This window comes from Dermacentor variabilis, chromosome 2 (genome assembly GCF_050947875.1).
Source record: "Dermacentor variabilis isolate Ectoservices chromosome 2, ASM5094787v1, whole genome shotgun sequence".
NCBI classification, from domain to species: domain Eukaryota; kingdom Metazoa; phylum Arthropoda; class Arachnida; order Ixodida; family Ixodidae; genus Dermacentor; species Dermacentor variabilis.
The window spans coordinates 30,162,886-30,178,046 of NC_134569.1; the positions used below are offsets into that span (position 1 = coordinate 30,162,886).

Genomic DNA, 15,161 nt, shown 5'->3' on the forward strand with positions numbered 1-15,161 from the left:
TTCGTAAATTGCAATGTGCCGAAAAGTAATTAGTCAAAAATCTAATTAGCCAGTTATGGTCAATTAGTTGAATATGTGCTTCGATTTATCGTGCTCGCAATGTTCGCCTCTTCAAACAGTCTAGCTCAGCGACAAGAATTATGCAATCTTCCTCAGGCGGCATTTAAAAAATTCAGTAGAACTTAAAAATGACCACCCGTATAGTAGTCAAGATAATGAAGTCTTGGCCCGCGTCGCTAGCGCCAATTTCTCCCCTAACGGTCACATTCGACGGTCGCCTGTTGTCCCGTAAGAGCACGACGGCAAGCGCGACCTCGTCAACCCACAAGCCTGGTATGCAGTATTTTTGTGTCTCTCAAGCGCCAACGCCGAGACCAGCCAGGCTACTGCATATTGCAGGGAAATTAGCAGGTGAGACAAGTGCCGAGCTGTCGCGTTATTCACTTCGCGTGTCTTCTTTCGATCCGCGTAGCACGGTAAATGGAGTAGCCCTTATGTACGCAGCGATAAAATGTTTAGTGAGCTTCGTACATGGGGGCGCGTTCACTCAATGCTGGCCCCTTTCGGGAAGAAGCGCGCTTCCAGACCAGTTTGTAAAAACTATTTTCGAAACATAATTGCGATAGCGTGTTTTGTTTTGGCAGCAAAGAAAAGGGGCAAGCCGCGTGGGTGTATTCCGGGAATTCAAACCCACGTCTGCGATCCTGAGAGGTGGCCGCGTGTCAGAACGACAGCTGTAGTCTACACAATTTAGCGCTGTGTATCATTAAGAATTTCATGTCACAATACTTTGCGCTAATAACTGCACATAGCCGTCGCCAAAACAAGGATAATTTATGCTTTTTAAATTTTAGCCGTTCAGCTAAATGATGCTAAGCGTTATGGAAATACGCAAGATTTGGAGTAGCTTCTTAATGTTTCAATTATTTAAAACGCTCCACTCTGACTGTGCTACGTGGGCGGACCGACCTTGTCCTTCACCAGCATGACCGACGGACAGTAGCCACATCCAATTTGCGCGTTTGATGAAGCGCGCGCTGGCAAGCGTGCGTGTGGTCGGACCTCATGTTTCGCGTGGTTCGAGGCTAGTTGAGCGTTCAAAACTAGTTAGCTAGGCACGACGGCTGCGACACCGTTAAGCAGGGTGGCTGAAGCGTAATTCCTACGCGGGCGGCCGAGCGTGAACAGATCTTCTGGAAGTGTGTGTAATTGTTGAAATTCGAAGGCAGATTTTCGCTTACTTCAGCCTGTTTATTAAACTTTGTCAACAAATATGCACAGTAACAGTAAGAAGTGCATGGGAATCCGCTGTATTACGAAATACCTAAAGCGTCCAGAAGAGTGAGGAGCAGGCTTTTGTTGAAAAGAAAGCGTTTGAGAGAACGGCAACCTTGCGTTCCGCTTGCGAGCTCGACGCGCCGCGCACGACTGCAAAACTTGGCTGAGATGTTCACGGCAGCGTATGCTATCCGCGGACTATGCTTTTTCACCAAGTCCGAGGGGGTGGTTCGAGACCCCTTTAAACGTTCGGATAGAGTAAGTGCCCAGGAGAGGTAACGTTGCGTGGAGTTTGGTGGCAGTCGAGCGAACTGCCCGAGGAAAATTCCAAATAGCAAGAGGGCCAGGAATACTGCGCGCGCGTGTGTGTGCACTCCACGCCAACCGCGAGTGGCACTGTCCCGCTGCTGTCCCGAAGCTCGTTGCATTCGCAGTGTAATCCTTGATGTCTGCGACGTCCACGCGAGGCAGTAGTCCGACATCGCGCCGAAGCTGATCTTTGAGTTGGTCGACACATTAGCGAGTTTTAGAATAGGGGCCCCAAACGTTTTGGGGCCCCAAAGAAATAGCGTCGAAGCCACTGCGCATGCGCAAGACGCAAACTGCCTTTGGGTTTTGCGTTGGGAACGCTATTTCACCGATTTAGCGGGAGCCCAAATAGCGGCCCCAAAAGTTTTGCGTCGGCAAACATGGCGGCACCCATCGAAGCGACGGCTCTAACCTAGCACCAAACTGGGTTCGATTCGCGGTAACGCGTGAAGTTCGCAAGCTAGGAGAAGTGACTGCGGTTATCGCTTTCTTTCAACTAGCTTGTGTTACGAAGATTGACTCATTAGACGCCGCTGATTTTGAATTCGATTGTGGATTTTATGGCTGGTAGGCCTAACACGGCTAAGCTTGGCTGGTGAAGGCTAGTAAAGTTGGTTGGCTCAAAACTAAGCGCAACTAATTGTTTGCTGCTTACAGAATAACCTCTAAATTGTAATTAAACGCGAATACACGCAAGTCAAAATTACTATTCCTATCATAACATGGTTTATTTTATTTAATTATTTCTAATAGCTTTTCTTTGACGCCGCAATGGCGCTGTCAGCGCAAGACGCTATCCGCAAACGTAAAACCCTATTCTAAAACTCTTCACTCCTACGTGCCCCAACGCTAACACCCGCAAAGCTCTTTGGGGCCCCAAACTATTGGGGCCCCTATTCTAAAACTCTCTATTCTCACGAGCGCACTTCGTTTTCATAACGCGATTTTTCTGGTTCACTCAACCCACGCACGTACGTGCTTAGGCCCATCGTTGACCTAGGACGTATTACTCGATAGCCAAGTCAGAAAGGCACATTGAAAAGGTCGTTTGACGGTTCGTGCGTATCGGTGGGCCACTTGGCGACGCCGGCCTGCTCGCGTAGGCAGCGCTAACTTGCGACCGCAGTTATGGCGGCCTCCGCGGATGCCGCTAGTGCTCCTAGCGGATGACGTCATGTGCATACCTCCTATAGAACCATTAAAGGCTAGGTGGCGCGCGCCGCCGCCGCCCGATTCAAAGGGTTGAGCCTCAATCATCCATCCATCCGACCGTCTCCTCCGGCCTCGCGTGCGGTCGTTCCGTAGGCGGTTCGCGCGGAGGACGGAGCGCTCCTGTGTCGCTCGGGATGGCGCCACGAGACGACGGCTAAAATGACCGCGACGTTTGTGTTACCCTGTGAGGCAAACCTGTCGCCGGAACGTATTTTCCTTGACGATTTTGTTAGGACGGCAACAGAATTCCAGCCCTGCTAGTCAGAGGTGAGGCTGCGAAGACCCGTGGTTCGCGATTCCGTGCGCATCTGAGGCGGTTTCGTGCCGAGCTGCAACGGGACGCGGGGCGAAAGACTGGAAGGGTTGGTGGTTCGACGTTGATGTTATCAAGGGTACGTGCAGCCGGTGTGAAGCGTCCACGTATCCCGGACTCTTGCTTCTTTTACGCCCACGCTTGTCTAGTCGAACGCGTAACCGCGTCCGTGAAGACTGTGCTTGATACCCCCAGACAAACGGGCACTGGAGAAGGCCTTTGAACTAAGATTAACAAGGATTTTGCTGGCATGACATATTAAAATGTTTTCAATGCTGCCAGTTTACCTAGCATGTCAATCCACGTGGCGACAACATATCTGCGCCAGGTCATGAATTTTGGCAACGCGGAAGGAGACACTAAAATGAGAAATAAGTTGAGCTGCATTAGTAAATTACTTTGGTCACTCTTGCCCTGAGAATATGCTCGATAAGCCAATGAAGACGCGAAAGCGTATTAAATGTTGCCGCACCAACTCGCATTGATGTCGGATTTTGACGGTGTGTGGCCCCACTTCATATACTACACTGTGATATAAGAGCCTAAGACTGAACTTAGCAAGTTTCTGTACCAAAGAAAGCAAGAAATTTTAGATACTATGTTTTCTTACGAAAGTAATCCAGCGCTACTTCTTAAGGCGAGGACACAGACTTGAAAGGCTGGAGTACCAGCTTTCTTCGCGAAATTACAAAAATTGAACTTTGGCCTGCATTTAGTCTCATAATCAACAACCTATCACCGGGAAGTTATCGAAAAATAGTTTTCAAAAGGTACTTTATCAGCCTAAACTTATTTGGTGTTTCTCTAAGCTTTCAGAATTGCACCACTAGTATACCCTCTCACTTCTACATCGTCGTTGTGTGCCTATTCCGTGGCTAGTCTGCGTTTATAGTCCAGTGAAAGCCGCATGTAACAAAGTGAACGAAAGGACCTTGAGAGCTAGATAGATAGATTGGCGGCTAGATAGATGTTGTCAAAGTGGCAAATGTTCGCCAAAGATACTGCCGAAGTGACATATGTTCGCGAAGAAATGCTTCGCATTTAGTATGCATGTCCCTCTATATTTCGAAGCAATCTTGGAACGCAGAAGAGTGAGACACTCCGCACGTGCATAATCAGCGTGAATTGTTCCATTTGTAACGCAATATTTTGCTGAAAGTGATCAGTTTGCAGCCAGAACGACGGTGTTTAGCCAAATGCATGCACTTGCAGTCATTCACATGCTGACTGAACAGCCCATGCTTGCAGCTCCCATACACAGTAGCGCCGGAGTTTGCTCTAGTAATTATTGTAGGAAACTCATTTCCTAAGGGTTGCACGTGCTCTTGATCGGGTAGAAAAGACAATAGGCGAGAGCGAAACACTTACTGATGTCCCCGGTACTTTTGATACTGTTGTGAACTCAAGAGCTCGACGTATCCAATGTGGAGTTCGATATGAGTATATTTCACACTGGCAGCGTTCGTGTTTGCGGCAGTTCCATGTTGGACGTGGGTCGTTGTATCTGCCCTAACTTAGTTAAGAGGAAGCTTTAGCTCGGGCCCAACTCCGACGCGGCCTATTCAAATACATGTAAAACGCAAAAACGTTTTTATGAGATAACCCCTGGACCGATTTTGATAAAATTTGTTGCAATTGAAAGAGAAAGTTAAATTCTAGTGACTGTTGGAAGTGGAATTTCGATTTAGAGCTTGAATTTTCCTAAAACGATTTTCAAATATTTGACCGTTTGAAAAAAATAGAAGCACGAAGTTTACAAATTGATAGCTATGCATCAAGAACTGATATCGCGGTTCTGTAAACGGCATCCATTAGATCATTCAAAGCGGACAAATTCAATATGTCATTTTACATCTTACATGAATTTGTTACGTTGGTTACAACGGTTTTACAAAAGTTGTATTTCCCTATGATTAAATTTTTTTATATTCATGTGTGACATATCAATTTTGTCCGCTATGGATGTACTTTTAGATGCAATTCACAGAATTGTATTATAATCTTTAGTGGTTGAGTTACAGAGTTGTAAACTTGATAGTTTCGTTTTTTTAAAATTTTCGATTTTTGCCAATTTGTAATAAAAGATTGACGACCTAACTCAAAAATTCGAAACCAACAGTCACTAGATTTTAAGTTTTTCTTTTAAATGCAACAAACCTCGTCAAATTTGGTGCAGTGGTTGCCGAGGAAAACGAATTCTCCTTTTACATGTATTTAGATAGGAACACTCGAGCTAAAGCTTCCTCTTAAGTGGGTTTCACCATCTGTTCCGTGAACGAATATTTCTGCGGTGCCGTAATCATGCCCTTCGTTCCCAGTGCTGGCTTGAAATGCTGTTAGCACTCGCCTGAAGCCTCTCAAATTGTCTGCGGGAACGGAATGCGCTTTTCTTAAGCCTATCGGAAGTTTCATCCCCCCACCCCCCTTTTTGTTCATCTGGTAAACTTCTGGCTTGAACTCAAAATATTTCGCTCAATGCATGGGCGGTCTTTGCCATGCACTGTCGCGACTCGCTGTGACTGAACATTCATGCGATCGTATCGCTGGAGCACACGCTAAAGTGCAAGTTTTGCGGCTGCAGGCCTCGAAGACGGACCAGCACGTTGTAGCGGGTTAGTCGAGAAATCCGACAGAGTAAGAATTGTTAAACGTTTGTCACAAACAGGTTCCTCTCGTCGATTTGCTGTTTGCCTACCATCTAGTCTGAGGAGGGAGAAAAAAAGCTTATCGGTTATAGAGTGTCGACCTCCTTCCGAGAGGAGCGCAGTGCCTGACGTCAAGGCCGCCAGGATGCACTTGGCTCGGAAAACGTTCTCAGTCCGCTCTGCCGACTCGTAGCTGTGCCTTGGGCCTGAAACCGATTTTTTTTTCCCCTCAGGGCTGGTGCAGCGCGCGCCATATGGCGTCGTTGTGTTCGTCAAGCGCACTTGACTGTATACTGTGGAGGTATCCTTAAAAAAATATAAAGAAAAAAAAAGCGAGTCCAGCGCTTATTATTCATCCTTAGCCTTGATGGGACGTAGTTTAATTTTTGAGCGATGGAGAGGTTGGCTACGAGCGGTACGCTTGTTCGCATTCGCGGCTGTTGTCGGCCGTTTGTTTCTCTCGCCCACGTCCACGCGATTGAGAATTCAGGTGCGTGTCCGTGGGGAGGTATATTCTGGCGTCACGGCTCGGCGCGGCTTCGGTCGTCGTTTGAAACCAGCTCTCTCAGATGGCGCCACGAACCCCAGGAGGAGGCCGCGGCGGCGGCGGCGGCGGCGGCGGCCGGTGTCTGTCTCTTCTCGTTTGTTTGTTTGGTTTCTGGTTGAGCCAGAGCAATTTTTTTTTTCTTATATTTTTTCATTTCGGCGCCTTTCCTTCTCTCTGGGGCGTTTGTGGCTATCGTCGTCGTCGATCAACTTGGGAGCCGTGTGCCACGTCGGACGGCCCGGTCACCGGCAGCGTTGTTTCCTTCCTATCGGCGGATGCCGGCGGCGGCCTAGGCTCGACCGCGGCGCGCGTGTTGGGCCCACCGCTTGTACCTCGGGCGATGCTGCTGCCACGTCCAGTCACCTCGACGCGCCGCAAGCTCCACGAGAAGCAAAGGTCGCGCTTCGGTCGTCAGTCGCCCCATCAGGCGCACGTTTCGCCCGTCGTCTGTGTTCCAAGCCCCGCAGGAGGCCCGCCGCCTTCCGCCGCGCGACGACGACGACGTGCGGGTAATCGGCGTGTGCCGTCCTCACTTGCGTGAGCATCGGACGCTGCGAGCATTTCCGCGCCATCGCCGGCCGTCGACGTGGAGGCCCACGGCGGCACCGCGCCGCCGCCCCACCATCGTGAAGGTGATTTTTGCCGCTGGCCAGCAGCCGGCTGCTCGCTTGTTTCCCCGGTTTATTGGCGCCGAGGTTTTCTCGGTGGGGCGACGCTCAGGCCACGTCTGGTGTGGGTGGGCTTCATGTCCGGGCACCCGCCGTGGCTAGCCAGCTCGCTGGAACAACATATTTTGCCCCCCCCCCCCCTCCCCCCGGGATTTGTAGCGGATTTGCGAACAGCAGCATTACTGCATATAATCTGTCCCCGCGGTCGTCTCTCGGTTTTCGCCTTGCGATAAGCCGCTTGTCCTTCAGTATTCGCATTCCTTTTCCTCGTCGCCGTCTAGCGTTCATTTTTGTTTGTTCCTTTCGCCCCACAGCTCCCTGGTGCCGTTCGGTGTCGTTGGCCCCTTTAAAATGTCTGTTTTGCGCGCAGCTCACCTCATTTCTCACATTGGGTGTCCATGTGTCGTTTCAATCGGTGTTTCGGGGAGGGTGCACGAAGCCTTGCGTATTACGTAACATGCGGCAGCTCGACTCCGGCGCAAGCAGCACTGCTGCCGGCTTTCCGGCGGCGAAGGAAACGCCACACTTGTGCGTGAAGTCTCAAACGTGCTATTCGTGTTCGTTCGGGAAATATAGGCAATTTGTGGCGCTCTTTATATGGTGGTATGCTGACGTCCGGCCGTTATGCCATCAGAGCCACGTACAGGCAGGCTTTAGCTTCCTTTGAATCTGAAACTAAACTCGCACAGTACGTGTTCACGTGCTAAACGCATTTTTCTTACTGTAAGAAATGAAAATGACGGCTAGTCAACGAGCACTGAGGCTCCAGGTGTCCATGGCTCCACTGCGTGGGCGCGGTTGCTTACTAAAATATTGCTTATTTACATACGGCTCGTGTTTGGGTCAGATTATTTACATTGTCTTACATATGTTAGCACAGAAACTCTTATTCAGACTTTGTTCGTGTATTGTGCCCACTACGTAAATCATCAGACCCTAATGATGGTGATGGGCGTCTGAGACCCGAACCGCTAGTTGTTCCTAGCAAGTTTACAGTCTGGATGTATTCCAAACCTTGCACAGAAAATTGTTTGCATTTTCATCTCCACAGGGTTGTTTTTCACTTCCGCAATCACCAAATGTAATTTCTCACAGCTGCCCAGAAGCCTGTCACAGATAATTAGCCAAGTAGCACTGATAAGGTTGCTATCTCTTTGGCAAGAGTAAACATCTCAGCATTTTAGGCTATGGATAAAATCTTGCGTTTTGAAACTTTCACACACACACACACATGCACACAGTATGTTACTGGCTGTTCCTGCCTTTATATACTGAACTGTGCCATTTTGACATATTTTGTGTGAAAGTCACTAAAATGGAGTCCCATTTTAATGCAGTGAACTTGCAATTCAACCACAGTTCTAGCAAGACCAGAGCATCCTCTAAAGGCACTCATTAGTTACAGTGGCTCCTATTCTGTTGTTTTTATTCAAAAAGCGGTAGTGCACTGGTATTTAAAGAAAGGTGTAAGCCTTCGAGAATAACGAGTAGCATCTTTGAGCCCCATAGTAGGCATAGATCTATGGCATGTGGGAGTGTAAATGTATTTTTGTGCAGTTTGGAAGCTCCTTTTCAACAGTTTTTGTTTTTCATGCATTACTACTGTATTATGTTGTAATAACATGAACTTGGGAACTAATGTAGACATTTTCAATCTAGCACTCAGAGGACATGCTCTGCTTTGTGCGGCTCATATCCTGTATCAGTTGACTGCTTGGGTAATTTGAGTTTACTGTCCTACGTAAGGAAGGGCAAGGATAGCTTTTGGCAAAAGTTTACAGACTTGGCATGCAAGACATTGATTATTACATGTCCATTCTGTAACCTTTCGTCAAAAGCCCAAACACAGGGTACATTGCACTTGATATTTATTTCGTGTAGTGTAGTGTACAACATGTCATCCTTTGTCTTGGCTTTCGTATGTATGTATGTATGTGTATGTATGTATGTATGTATGTATATTTATTTATTTATTTATTTATTATCCTTAGCGAAGACACCTACTACCAGCTGCTAGTGTTAAATGGGGAAGTTTCCTAGTGATCTTAGCAGATGAGACATTGTTGGTCCATCATTATGCCAGCAATCTCATAGTGTGCAGTACCTGTCATTGCAAGTTTAGTGCAGGGAATCAGCATCTTTGTATGCAGTTTTGCCATAAAATATTTTGTGCGTCTAGGGAGTGGAAGAGTGAAAGGCAGGATATGTTTTTAATAACATTCTAACTTGGTGAGCTTGAACTGCTATGGGGATGTGCACCACAACATTCCGTTCTCTGGATGTTGTCTTGCTTTGAAGAAACACATTTTTGCTCGTCTTCAGTACAAGAAACAGTCGTAACATCTTTATCAAGCTTCATGCCTGATCAAACCACCATTTTTAGAGTTTTCACTCCTCTAATGCTACTTGATGAGAAGTAGGGCTCGGTTTGCAGCTGTTAAAGATATATTAATCAGGATCATCTGCTGTGAAATTACATTTACTAAATGCACTTTCTGTGCTCTTATTTCAGGATTGTAATTGATTGCAGGAACTTTTCATCAAAATAATTAGGGGAGTCTGAAACCTAGGTTAGGCTTTTATGTATATATAATAGTGGGACTGCACACTGACATCTGAATTGGTGCTACTGCACCTAACTTTTTTAGAAGCTATGCATCCATACTTGTGCTGTGGAACACCTTGGCACTTGTGCAGTAAGTTTTCTTTTATTCATGTACTGTTTTCTTAGTGTCTCATCATTTATAATTTCATCCAAATTGAAACATTGTGGAATACTATTCCGCAATGTTATAGTGCCATAGTGCCACTGTTTTGAAATATTACTCTGAGCATCAGGTTGACTAAATATACTGTTGAACTGTTGGTGTCTGAACTGCCTCTGGTCATTAGTACATGAAATTTTTAGTAGCACTGAGATTATTTAGAAGTATTCTTTTCACCCTTGTTCATTATAACTGATGCATCAGTTAGCTGTTTAATGTCAAACTTCGTCCTTTTTCTAAGTTGAAGACAAGTTCAGTAATTGCACTTGTGTGGGTTTAGAGCTTTAGCTAAGAAATTTAGCAATCCTCTTTACAATTTATAGATTTTACCTCGTGTCCCATTCCTGTTTCCATCAGTGCACCTGCTCTCTTGCCGCTTTAACAATAACTATGTGTTCGCCCATAAAGATTTTTCTTGGCACCCTTTGTTGGGGTGGAGCGCTTGACGCAGCTTTAGCTTTCAGCCTATTGTGTAAGAGCACTCGGCATAACAAAAGGCAACTCCGAAGATGGATGGATGAGCTGGTAGGGTATTATTGCACTGCATATGATGATGATGATGATGATGATGATGATGATGATGATCGTCATCATGGTTTCATCCGTATATTGTGCTGCAGTGGGTCCTGCTGCTTTATTACATCGCCACTAACAATCAGCCTTGAAATAAAAGCAGTTGATTTTTTTCTTCAGGCTTAATACTGACATTCTGCAAACACCTTTAATGTATCGCACATTGTTGTGTTATGTCTTATTAGAGCTGCTTCAGTTTAACATGGCAAATTGAGTGAATGGAATGCAAAAACTGTGGCCAGCGCATGATTTAGCCATCTCATGATGCGTGTGGTGCTCAGGAGGAGGAGGAGGTGCAGGAGTGTGCTGTGATGCATCGGAGGTAGCACCGGAGGGGGGCACGGCCATGGCGCCCCCGCCGCCCCACGGCCTGGGGCCCCCCCATTTCAACCCTGATGAGCTGCCCCTGGCGGACCTGCGTCGCATGCTCATGCAGCAGCTCGAGTACTACTTCTCCAGGTAGCTTCTTCCTGCCAGATTTTGCCAATGCCTGTCGTTAAATTGCAGAGCTGTTTGTCATGCTCAGTAGTGCCATGCCAAGAACAGGTAACTTCATGCCAAAAACAGGTATCACAATTCTGTGAACTGTATCAGACTGTCTAAAGAAGACAAACAAAGCATGTTTGCTTAGAGCTTTCAATGTCATAATTAATGCAGTTCATAGTATTGTGGTATCTATTTTTACTATTAGGGTTACACATTTGTAAACTTCATTCTTACTGCATTATTGCTAATCTTCACTGTCGTGCGATCGTCTTTAATTGCACTGAAGTTTCAGTGATAGCATTAACAAATTTTTGAGTGCACCAAGTTTACTGGCACCTGAATACAATTAAAATAAATCTGTAATAAGAAAAGTTGACCAATAAAAATTATGACACCTGTCCTCCCAAGATTATAATGCAAGTAAGAATACAAATGTCACATCCATGCAGAATAATAGCTTATGTAATAACGTGTTTATTCTCAGTATTTGCTGTTGTATGTTTGGTATTTCTTGGGTGCTGCATCTAAAGGTAAGCAATCATTAAGTGAATATTTACCTCTATAAGGTAAGGTGCGTGACAAACATTAATAGTAATCCATGTTATCTCCCCTGCTCTGCCCCCAGTTGTTGTTAGTGGGGTTTTATTATTTTCCTTAACACTGACGTGTAATTAAAAAAGAAAGGAGGAAAAAAAAGACAGCTGGTTATAGGGAAGTTTTGTATGTGTCCCGCAGCATGTGTGTTTTCTATAATCCGACTAACATTTTTCTGAGATTTTGACTCTTGCCCTTTTTTCCTCCTTTGTTGTAGGGAAAATCTTGCCAATGACACATACCTGCTGTCTCAAATGGACAGTGACCAATATGTGCCCATTGGTACAGTGGCCAACTTTAATCAGATCAAAAAGCTAACCAAGGATCTTAGTCTCATTGTCGACGTCCTACGAGGCAAGTATAGCGATGTTTTTTTTTCCCATAACCATTGAGCAACTGCTATGATATAATTGTGAATTGTGTTAAGTCTTAGAAGAGTAACAACACTCCCACTTTAATGGTAGTTTCTTCCGTTGCTGCAAAATTATTCATAGAGTATGAATTTCGACACACTGCACATTAGCAGGGAAAGCTAGGTCAAGTTGGGGTAAATTCATATTGGACGAACAGAATGTGCCAACACTCAAAATTCGTTTTGTAACTTATTTCCAATGTAGCAGTGCCTTCTTAGTGGAACCTTGTACAATAGTGTGATGCAACATGCTGTAATGTATATATCGAGCAAGAATGTTTAGGCACTGATAAATATGCACTGAGATGTAGTTAACTGTTGGCACATGAGAAATGGGTTTCTTACATGCGACTTCTTCCTCATACTCTTACTGAATACGTTGAAGGTCACTAAGTAACAAAATGCTAAATAAAACTGGTGTCTTGTTAAACAATGTCGTTATGCTCTCATTACTCACAGAGGAATGTTAATTCTTGGTCATGAAAAAATATTGATGTCTTCAGTAAGATGACTGTTTGGGTAGAACTAAGGTGCACAAAGTGCATACTTCTATGATATTCTTAATGCACCCTTGGTATCTGCATTGGGTGCGCCGCTGTGCTCAGTGCTCGTAACTGGGTGCAACAGTAAAGACCACGGTTAAGCATCGTTGGTGTTCCATCCGGCCATGTGTGCCCGGAACACCTGGTTTACTCCTGTTGGGACACTATAACATCCACAAAAATTATTATGATAATAATAGGCAAAATAAAAAATAGATATAGGAGAGGGGGTGAAATGTTTTGCTGCATTTTGTTAGCACAAATTATTTATGCTTCAAATGTATTCCAAGAACGTGTCTGAAAGCGCTTTTATTCAAGCTAAACGTTTGGGCTAGTTGGTGGGTCATTGTAAATACGCCTATAGTGAAATAAAATCAGTACTTGTTGCTTGTCTGTAGCTACGTTTAGCCTTGCACCATAAACATCATTGTGTGCTTTGATTGAATTTATTCCTGATGAGCCATACCTCTGCACATTAGACTGTGCAATAGGCTCATTCACCCAAACTGCAATACTTTTAATAGTTTTGTGTTCTTGAGCTTCCTGAAGGAGTATAGCTGCACAGTAAGGACTGATGAAGGCCTTCAGCTGGTGCATCTGAACTTTTAATGCCCGACTCCTTTGAATTTTGTCTCCAATTGCCCTTTCTTTTCAAGCTGAGCTCCTTTTGTGAGGACTACACAGAGGCTGTCAGCAGCCACACTCACCTCTTGTGTTGTCTTCTAGAATCCCCCAACGTGCAGGTAGATGAGGCTGGTGAAAAGGTACGCCCCAACCACAAACGCTGTGTCCTGATACTTAGGGAAATACCAGAGAGCACTCCTGTAAAAGTAAGTTCACTTAACCAATTTTTAATGCAGAAGTGTTGATGAAAAAATCCGGGCTGCCTGTGCTACACTCAGTACCATTGTGTGTGTGCAGGACATCGAGGCACTCTTCAAGGCCAGTGACAAGTGCCCGCAGTTCATGAGCTGCGAGTTCGCCCACAATAGCAGCTGGTATGTGACGTTCGAGTCTGACGAAGATGCACAGCAGGCATACAGGTACTTGCGCGAAGAAGTGCGCTCCTTCCAAGGGAAGCCCATTATGGTAAGTCAGATGTTTTTCTTTTTTTATATATATATTGTTTTCCTGCTGAAGCTACAGTAGGCGACCATTTGTTAACTCCAGTGATTCAATTTTTTAGGCAAATTAGATCATGGGAAAGTTCTGGGGTGGCATCCATGCATTTCTATGATCCATTACTCATTGTTTTTATCCTGAAAGTGGCTTTTGCTTGATTCTCAGTATGCATGCACCGGCATTGCTCCAAGCAGCGGCAAAGTTCTGCTGGGAGTTGTGCAAGGAGTTGTTGAATGGGAAATGCTGGTGTCCATTTTTACATGTGGCCAGAAAAACGAAACGGTTTGCTAGGCAAAATCCATTCCAAGCGAATGGGTGGGGGAAGTGAAGGCAAAAGGCGCCAATATTTATAATGGTCTCGCAGCGCTGATGTGTCATTGCTCCGCAACCAGTGGCACATACGATCAGTAGCCACAGTCGCCATGCTGGTGACGCTATTGTGTAAGCACACGACATATGTTAAGTGTAAGCTAGATGCTCCAAAACAACCCCTCCCCCCCTCCCATTAGGCTAACGGTGGAATTGTGTCCATCTATATTGACACATTGCATAGCAAGCTTTCTTGAGCACATTAAAAGAGTAAATGGCAGCTCAAAATGAAGCACTTTTTTTTTACCTCACAAAAGCCGTGGTATGTAATTTGACCCACAGGTTTTTCTTAAACTTGTCATGGTTGAATTTATTAGTCGACTGCTTAAATGCCTGACATTTATACAGTGACCAACTTGTACTTTATTTCTTAAGTACAAAACTTGGCGAAACAGGTTGTGAGCGTTCTCGGGTTATAACATGCTGGATTAATTAAGGCTGTCTGCAAGTAGGCATTCCGAGTGTTGCAGTTATGACTTCTGAAGTATGTTAAAAATTTCTCATGTAGAGCTACTGAACCATCAAGCGGAACATATTTTTGTACTCGGACTGAAGTGACTCTTGATCAGTATGGTGAGAGAATACATCAGGTTGTCTACTTCTGCACTGGCACACAGGAATACAAAGATAATTGAAGGGAAAGTGGTGGTTACCAGTGGCATGCCTACGTTAATAAAATTTAGTTATGCTCTCTTGCACATGTTGCACTGTAGTTCCTACTTAAATCAGCGCTGAGTGCCTACTTAAAGCAGCTCTGAACCACATTTCTTTGAAGCCTCAAAAACATCTTGGAATGACTATGGTACTTCTCAGGAATACTTTACCGAGAATTTATCAGAAAGACTTAGTTTGAGCGTGGCCACTTGTAGTGCGATTTTTACCTTTCCCATTTTCCCTCAATGTCCTTCGTTACGTTGGAGCAGCGGTGGCGATGCCCCGCCTATGACACTATGATTAGAGGGTTTTTTGCGAACCACCACGGCATTTGCGCCAGACAGCTATGCGCAACTGTAAGTGCATCGCAGGTTTGGAGAGCTCACTCACATGTGCCAGCCTGGCTGTGTGTGCTATGTGGTGCAGACCAGCTTAGTCCTGCGTGGATTGCTCACTTTGTAGTGCTCAGTGCAAAGCTCAAAGCAAAGCGTGTCCAGCCAGGAGTGGCAGGAAGCGAGCACTCACTGGCATGCGTTCCTTGTAGAGGCCTCTATTCAAAAGAGAGTGCTTGAAAAATAGGCGACTTCGCACTCCACTTGGTGAGCCTTGTGGACTGTGCATGAGCGCAAAATTTGACTTGGATGTTCACAGCAGCAGCATACACCATCTGCG

General features: G+C 45.5%; 1 protein-coding gene across 9 annotated transcripts in view; it reads left to right on the top strand.

The window, feature by feature from the left end:
* Positions 1–15,161, top strand: part of Larp4B (La-related protein 4B) — a 123,105-nt gene that overhangs the window by 55,269 nt on the left and 52,675 nt on the right. For 8 of the 9 annotated variants that reach the window (XR_012825907.1, XM_075680070.1, XM_075680072.1 and 5 more), the window contains 4 exons: positions 10,592–10,769; positions 11,608–11,744; positions 13,071–13,174; positions 13,266–13,433. Coding sequence is in view for 8 of the 9 variants with exons in the window: in XM_075680070.1 (XP_075536185.1) it covers positions 10,592–10,769; positions 11,608–11,744; positions 13,071–13,174; positions 13,266–13,433 (587 nt within the window). In the remaining variant the exon portion in view is untranslated. Of the gene's footprint in view, positions 1–6,430; positions 6,937–10,591; positions 10,770–11,607; positions 11,745–13,070; positions 13,175–13,265; positions 13,434–15,161 lie in introns of those variants that run through there. The other variant, XM_075680074.1, reaches the window with a different exon arrangement.